Below are 8189 nucleotides of genomic sequence, written 5' to 3'. Positions count from 1 at the left end.
TGTTTAGTTTTACTTTTATATGTATTTAAAAATGCTTCTTTTTTGTTTCTTTCTTAGAAAAAATATATATTATTAATCATGACGAACAATTTTCAATACATAAGAAATAATTTGCAATGCTGACTACATGATTGATAAGCTATTGTACGTACCATGAATCCATGATCAAATACAATCTTAGCTTCAGAAGGTGTGTCCACTTGCGCTTGCCCAGTTGGTGTTGGGGCACACCCCCCTTAGAGCATCTCCAACAGTCGTGCTAAGCACCGCGCGCAAAAAACCTGTTTGCCGCGCGCGCTTCGGCTGGTTTAGCACGCCCGCCTGCGCTGACTCCAGCAGCCGCGCTATAATGCAGCGCGCGCGCCGCTCCAGCAGAGCGAAAAAATACAGCGCGCGTGCGCCGCACAAACCACATATACATGTATTTTATGAGCAAAAATGATCAAACAAACAAAATAAATCAACAATAAATAGTTCAATTTTGTTATCATTACAATTCAAACAAATAGTTTATCATTCAGTACAACAAATGCAATAAACACAACAAATAGTTCATGAACAATACAACGTCGAATGCAGATATCATCATGCTCTTTGTCGTTCATGCCATGCCCATCACTCTTCAATCAAATCATTCTGAAGTTCATTGTGCGTTGCGGGACGCCGAATGGCATGATAGGAGGCAATAAAACGGGCTACCCTTTGAGCCCTCCGTCGCACTCACACGGGATATCCCAAGAGCTTATACTGTGAGTAGTCTAAATCTTGACCACGCTCATTCTCGATGATCATGTTGTGCATGATCACACAAGCGTGCATGATGTACCAAAGCATTTTTTGATCCCAAAATCTAGCCGGTCCTCTCACAATAGTAAATTGGGCTTGCAAAATCCCAAATGCTCTCTCCACATCTTTTCTAGCCGCCGCATGAGCATTGTGGAAGTCAAGATTTTTCTTACCTTCCGGCTTTTTCAACTGCTTCACGAAGGTTTGCCACTTTGGATAGATTCCATCCGCTAGATAATAGCCATAGTTGTACGTACGGCCATTTGCTACAAACTGCACCGGTGGCAACTCACCGTTTGCAATCTTATTCATCAGTGGTGACCGGTTGACAACATTGATGTCATTCAAAGATCCAGGCATTCCAAAGAATGCATGCCAAATCCAAGTCTCCTGATCGGCCACCGCTTCAAGGATTATAGTGGAACCCTTTTTTTGGCCGTGGAATTGCCCATGCCATGCTTTGGACAATTCTTCCAACTCCAATGCATGCAATCTATTGAGCCAAGCATGCCAGGAAAACCGCGAGCTTTGTTCATCGCCAATAGCCTTGCGACGTTTTCAGCATTGGGAGATCTCAAATACTCCTCGCCAAACACTTGCACAATTCCCACTGCAAAGCGCTTGACACACATGATGGCTTGGCTCTCACCCATAGCCAAGTGATCATCAACAAGATCAGCCGGTATACCGTATGCCAACATACGCAAAGCGGCTGTCACCTTCTGAAAGGTGCTATGCCCGAGCTATCCGGCGGCATTCCTCCTTTGCTGAAAAAAACGGTCATGGCTCGCTAGTTTCTCTGCAATGCGCCTGAACAACTCGGTGCTCATCCTAAACCGGCGACGAAAATACGACTCAGGGTATATGGGATTCTCCGCAAAATAATGCCTGATCAATCTGTTGTGGGCATCGATCCTATCCCTCCAAATTTTCTGCCGACCCATAACCGAACCACCATGCTTCGGTTTTTTTATATGCATAGCTAGGATCATTACAAGATCCTCCTCCTCTTCCATATCAAATTCTTCTTTGGAAGAATCATACAACGAACTCATCTATAATGTTCAATACTATACAATAAAAGCTACAATTCAAAACATGCATCAAATTCATGAAGTTTGAGCAATACATACCTTGTAGGCGCGGCAGCGAGCGCTCGGGCGCCGTTCCTCGGACGACGGAGGCGCGCGAGCGCCGGCGGGACTAGGAGGGGATGGGGTGGAAGCGCGGGCGCGCGGGGATAGGCCGGGGAAGCCTGAACGGTCGCCGGGGGGCGCGGGCGGCGGCGGCGGCGCGGCCGGACGGGGGGTGGAAGTGGGAGAGGAAGTGCGGGCGCGAGCGCTGGAGTGTGCCGCGCGCTGCAGCGGGCGCCCGAAATACACCGCGCGTCTAAGTGTTTTCGACCGCGCGCCCAACCCGTTATAGCGCGCGCGCCGTTTTTGCGCGCCCGCTGGAGCGACCCGCCGCGTTGCGCGCGCGCTAAAACGGCCTAATTTGCGGCGCGGCGCTAGTTTAGCGCGGCTGTTGGAGATGCTCTTATGGGTCGGGAGAAGGACGGCCAACTAGCTATGCCATATAGCGCAAGCTTGTTGACCACAGTGAGAAAGCTTTTGGAATATTTTATTTTAAGGTGAGGATTTTTTAAAATATATTTTAAAATGGAGGTGAGGATCCTATGCATTTTTTAAATGAAAGGCTATGCAAAGTGGCGCTCACTGGTAGGTACAATGGTAAATTTTTTCTTTTTATTTGGTTTTTTCAGATGGAGGAGAGGAACTTTTTTTTTTTAGAGAAGGCAAGGAACGCATGTATTTTTGGGGCCTGGGGCACACGAACTTTGGAGTTGGGGGGACGCGCACTGCCCATGAAGATGAAGTAGCAAGCATATATGCACCGTCATGAAGATGAAGCTCCTGAAGTGCATGCATCTTCCGCCGCACCTACGCCTCCTCCCGCATCGCGCACCACCGCATGTTCAGCCCAAAGGCTAAGGCAGGTGGTGGGGGTTTCATGCACGGCTCCCGTCTTCTGTCGACTGGCGGCAGAAGGGCGCGGTGACTGCCGTCAAGGACCAGGGGCAGTGCGGCAGCTGCTGGGCCTTCTCGACGATCGCAGCCGTGGAGGGCATCAACGCGATCCGGACCAAGAACCTGACGTCGCTGTCGGAGCAGGAGCTGGTGGACTGCGACAACGCCGACGGCAACTCCGGCTGCCACGGCGGCCTCATGGACAAGGCATTCCGGTACATCGCCGACAACGGCGGGGCGGCCACCGAGGACGCCTACCCGTACACGGCCCAGCAGGCCTCCTCCTGCAACACCGGGGCGCCCCGCGTGGTCACCATCGACGGGTACGAGGACGTGCCGGCCAACAACGAGAAGGCGCTAAGGAAGGCTGTGGCCGCACAGCCGGTGTCCGTGGCCGTCGACGCGGGCAGGTTTCAGTTTCATTCGGAGGGGGTGTTCGCCGGGGAGTGCGGGACCGAGCTGGACCATGGCGTTGCGGTGGTGGGGTATGGCGCCACCGTAGACGGCACCAAGTACTGGGTCGTGAAGAACTCGTGGGGTGAGGAGTGGGGCGAGATGGGATACATCCGCATGGAGCGCGACGTCAAGGATAAGAAGGGCCTATGCGGGATCGCCATGGGCGCTTCCTACCCGGTCAAGACCTCGCCCAACCCTCAGTCTGTCCATGACGAACTCTGATCAATACGCCATGACCAGGAGTATATTACATACTAGTAATTACTGCAAACTAGTAGAAACAAAATAAAATCAATCACGATGAAATTAACGCATGCATCAGCTACTTGTAAAGAAGTAATCATTATTGTCATGAGCATTTTGCTATATATATCAAATAAAGACAATATTATCTCTGTGTGACTTTGTCGAAATATCTCTGTGTGTAATCTTTAAGGTTCTATTCAATCAACTACTAACGCTTTAATTCTAGATCATGCAATGCCTGCTTTATGAGGAGGTGGATGTCACTACAGACTTGATTAGCAAGCCACCATCAAGAAGTACCGGGTTTTGTCAGCATCCGAACCTGAAACCTGAAGAAATCAATAATCAACTCTTCTGTGTGAAAGCAGTACTACCTCTTTTTTCTTTCGACATTTTTTTGATAAAAGAGAGCTCTCTTTCCGATTTTCATTAAAAGAAATCATCAAGTCTTACAGCAAAGAAAAGCGAAAACTCAAAAGCTACCATAGCTATCCCCCGGATGAGCACTGGCTGTTGAGAAAGAGGGGGAGCCATCCCTCTTTCTTTCTTTCGACATAGTAGCTCGTTTTGTTATAACGCTTAGTAGAGCTTACTGTTTCGCGCCCCTGGACGATGTTACTGCAATTTGCGATCCTGCATCCGACAGCTTTCGGTTTTCTAAGCATTCAGGCCTTGTACAATGGGAGATGCTTAGAGGGATGCTTAGAAAAATAAATCGAGATTTTCTGAAGCACTGGTGCCTATTTCTACAGAAGAGACGCTTAGTTAAGCGTCTACCCTGTACAAATAAGCACCGGTGCTTAAAAAAAGTCTGATTTATTTCTCTAAGCACCTCCTCTAAGCACCTCCATTGTACAAGACCTCACTGTTAACTTTCCGACAACAGCTTTGCTGCACTTTAGCTTTACTATTACCTCCACTTTTATGAGGTTGTAAAAAGCCATGGTTTTGGAGCAGAAGTGGGCATCTCTCCTTGTAGTTGTTTAAACCCTAGCTAGCTGCCCCTTGTAGTGGTTCAGCACAGCTTTCCTCTCTAATCGAATCTATCTTAGTAAAAGCCATGGTTTCCCATAGAAGTGCCCCTTAATTACTTCCAAAGACAAGTATGCATGTATGATTTCTCGCCTTCTGGTTGTCTGGGTGTGCATGTATAATGTATATTTGATTTCAAAATTTGTTGCAATATTTAGTCAATTTTGTCCAGAACAAAATGATTTCTCCCGTTGTGTTTTAACGTGTGACAGTGCCGGATGGCTTCGCCTGCACGCCGAAGAACCCCGTCTTGCCCTTCGGGAACTTCTTCGGCGAATCACGGCAACGAGGTGGTGGCGGCTGGGCGGCGGGCGAATAGGGATGGCAGCAATGTGGACAGTGACAGTGCGGTGCAATTCAGGGCGGCGGCGTCGAGGTGGCGGGGATGGCGAATCAGGGCGGTGAAGCAGCAGCGGTGCAGCGGCGATTTGAGGTAAAGCGGTGGCGGAGGAGCGACGGAGGGGCGGCGGGGGTGGCGCACGATCGGATCTGGCGCAGGCGGGGGACGGCGGCGGTGTTGTGGGCGAATCAGGGCGGCAGCGGCTGTGCGGTGGGCGGGAAGAGAAGGAGGGGAAGGAAAATGGAGGTAGTTGGGTGGTTGGCGGGCGGCCGTCGATTTTACATCTCCTGCAGGTGGAGATGCAGATGTTGTATTCTACATCTTTCAGGTTAAGAGATGTAACTTTTTTGCATCTACATCATCTATTGAAGATGGTTTTTGAGCCTCCAAGATGCAAAAGTTAAATAGTTTTGCATCTACATCATTTATTGCAGATGCTCTAAGACTGTGGTTTCAATTAATCAGTTAAATAAAATTGGAGATGATGCTCTCTTTCTTGTCAAACAAACAAACAAACAAGTGGATCAAACATCTCACTGTCTGCAGTTGTCTCCCCCTAGGCGCTAATCCATACACATACAACCTCGCCGCGGTTCGTACTTACGTTAAGCCTTTCCAAAGATGCCGCCTGCATAGCGTGGCTGACCCACAAACGTCCATAATCCAAAGATGCCGATCGAGTTCACGCATCAGACTATTCGTCAAACATGTCCAGATGAAGACAGGGTTCCCAGTAATTGTACAAGTATTGTGCACAAAGCAAGCAGCTGATCGACAACCCTTCCCAATTAGTCACCACTCTTCTCCACATCCAGTTTAATTTCGAGCGCCCGCCATGGCCGCACCCGCGCCCCATGTGCTGGCCTTGCCCTTCCCCGCGCAAGGCCATGTCATCCCTCTCATGGAGCTGTCCCACAGCCTTGTGGAGCACGGCATCAAGGTCACCTTCGTCAACACCCAGCACAACCACCACCTCATCCTTGCCTCCCTCCACGTCTCCAAGCCCGACTCTCAAGACGGAATTACCAGCCTCGGAGGGGTCGACATGGTCTGCATACCGGACGGGCTGGCCGACGGCGAGGACAGGAAGGACCTCGCGCGGCTCGCCGAGTCCTTCTCGGAGGTCATGCCCGGCGAGCTGGAGAAGCTGATCGCAAGGCTGTCCGAATCGGCCGGTGCATGCAACTGCAAGCTGACGTGGATCATCGCCGACGCGAGCATGGCGTGGGTGTTTCCCGTGGCCAAGAGGCTCGGCCTCCGGGTCGCCGCCTTCAACCCGCTGTCGGTGGCCATGTTCGCCACGAGGATCCGCATCCCCGAGCTGATAAGGGACGGGGTGGTGGACGAGAAAGGCCTGCCGAAGCAGCGCGGCACGTTTCGGCTGGCTCCGGGGATGCCGCCCATGGACACCACGGAGCTCTCGTGGAACCGCGCCGGCGGCCCCGAGGGCCAGCCGTTCATATTGGACTTCATCCTCCGGAACAACGCGGCCACCCGCCTCGCCGAGGCGGTCGTCACCAACTCCGTCCAAGAGCTCGAGCCGGGAGCCATGGCGCTCTTCCCCGACGTCCTCACCGTGGGCCCGCTCCTCTCCGACAAGCCGGTCGCCAGCTTCTGGGCCGAGGACGCCACCTGCGCGGCGTGGCTCGACGCGCAGCCGGCCGGCTCCGTCGTGTACGTGGCGTTCGGCAGCTTCGCCATCTTCGACCGGGCGCAGCTCGTGGAGCTGGCGGAGGCGCTGGCGCTGACCTCCCGGCCCTTCCTGTGGGTGGTGAGGCCGGACTCGGCGAGCGAGGAGTGGGTCGAGGACCTCCGCCGCCGCGCCGGGCCGCGCGGCCGCGTGGTGGGCTGGTGCCCGCAGCAGCTGGTGCTGGCGCACGCGTCCACGGCGTGCTTCCTGTCGCACTGCGGGTGGAACTCGACGCTGGAAGGGCTGGTCAACGGCCTGCCGTTCCTGTGCTGGCCCTACTTCACGGACCAGTTCCTCGACCGGGGCTACATCTGCGACGTGTGGCGGACGGGGCTGCAGGTGGCCGCCGGCGAGACGACGGGGACGCTCGTGGGAAGAGAGGCGATACGGGGCAAGGTGGAGGAGCTGCTGGGCGACGCGGAGATCAAGGCCAGGGCGCTCGCGCTGAGGGACGTTGCTCGCGGCGCCGTCGCAGACGGCGGGTCGTCGTCGCGCCGGAATCTCGCACGGTTCGTCGACCTCGTCCGAGGATCAACGAGCTAGCTACTCCCTAGAACGCCAATAATGTGATGTGCCATGTCTGACGGAGCGATGACAATGACATCGTGCAAACTCAAACTTCAAAATTTCTTGAACTTCAAACTGTGGCTAGCGATGCATGTCATTTACCATCCATCGTCACCGTGTACTTTATTTCGACGAGAGTTTAAAAATTATACTCCATAATAGTCTGTTTTGGTGGGGTTTTTTTTGCCACCCAATAATTTACGGAAATGATAAATCCTGAACGTTTAGATTTTAAGCATGGCAACCCAAACGTTTTTCATGGCAACTTTAGTTCACGGGAGGTAGGCAAACATGACAGTTTTATGACAAAAAGCAAACTGAGACAAAGTTGCCACCTCGCGTCAACTAAAGTTGTCATGAAAAAAACATTCATGATGACATGCTTAAAATCCGAACGTTTGTGATTTATCGGGTCCATAATTTAAACAAACACTATGAGCGCGAACGCGTTGGTTGTCGTCCGATTCGTAGCACAAATTTTGAAGCATGGATAGGAGTCACATCATCCTATGAAAAGACTCCACATTGTTTTCAATTTCTTCATGTATGTATGAATGATTATATGTGTATGCCATGCATGTGGTAACAACCATAAAGCCAAGGAAAAAATGTGATATGTGTATTGCACTGTGTGGTTCCTTTTTTCAGGAAAATATACACGAGCGTCAATGTTTTGGCGAAATGTTGATTCGTCATTTTTCTGGCACCCATTTGATTCACTGTTAGTGAAGGTCATGCCATTTTTTAAATAAATTTAATATATTGCTCTAGTTATGTATATTTTTAATATTTATCTAACAATTTACATCATTCTAATGGTTTAACAATATGAACACAACAAAATGTCTCCTAGGTGTGGCGATAGCCGGGTACAAAGGTGCGCCAAGGTGGTTCGACAACAGGGTAGGTTGCTAGCCCAGTTAGCTAAGTTCCAGGTCAGTAGGGTCTGGTTGGATGATCCTCCCCCCTCTATTGTACCTCTCATGGTGAACGATGTAACATTATTATCTATTGAATAAAGAGGTCTTTTTGAGGTAAAAAAATC

At 51.1% G+C, this 8189-nt stretch overlaps 1 protein-coding gene and 1 pseudogene across 1 annotated transcript; both read left to right on the top strand.

Moving 5' to 3' along the window:
* Window positions 1–1999: 1999 nt before the first annotated feature.
* Window positions 2000–3491, top strand: LOC119271824 (annotated as a pseudogene).
* A 2231-nt stretch (window positions 3492–5722) lies between these two features.
* On the top strand, window positions 5723–7232 carry LOC119271090 (UDP-glycosyltransferase 83A1-like). Its single transcript, XM_037553043.1, has one exon. The coding sequence runs from the start codon at window positions 5723–5725 to the stop codon at window positions 7118–7120; it is 1398 nt and encodes a 465-aa protein (XP_037408940.1). The 3' UTR covers window positions 7121–7232.
* Window positions 7233–8189: the final 957 nt, after the last annotated feature.

The sequence above is a fragment of the Triticum dicoccoides genome, chromosome 3A (genome assembly GCF_002162155.2).
Source record: "Triticum dicoccoides isolate Atlit2015 ecotype Zavitan chromosome 3A, WEW_v2.0, whole genome shotgun sequence".
In the NCBI taxonomy this organism is placed as follows: domain Eukaryota; kingdom Viridiplantae; phylum Streptophyta; class Magnoliopsida; order Poales; family Poaceae; genus Triticum; species Triticum dicoccoides.
The sequence above is the reverse complement of the archived record's forward strand: the minus strand, read 5'-3'. Positions and strand labels throughout refer to the sequence as shown.

Bases quoted from the DNA above. Each gene is read 5' to 3' on its own strand.
- LOC119271090 (XM_037553043.1), top strand. From the start codon at position 5,723: ATGGCCGCACCCGCGCCCCATGTGCTGGCCTTGCCCTTCCCCGCGCAA.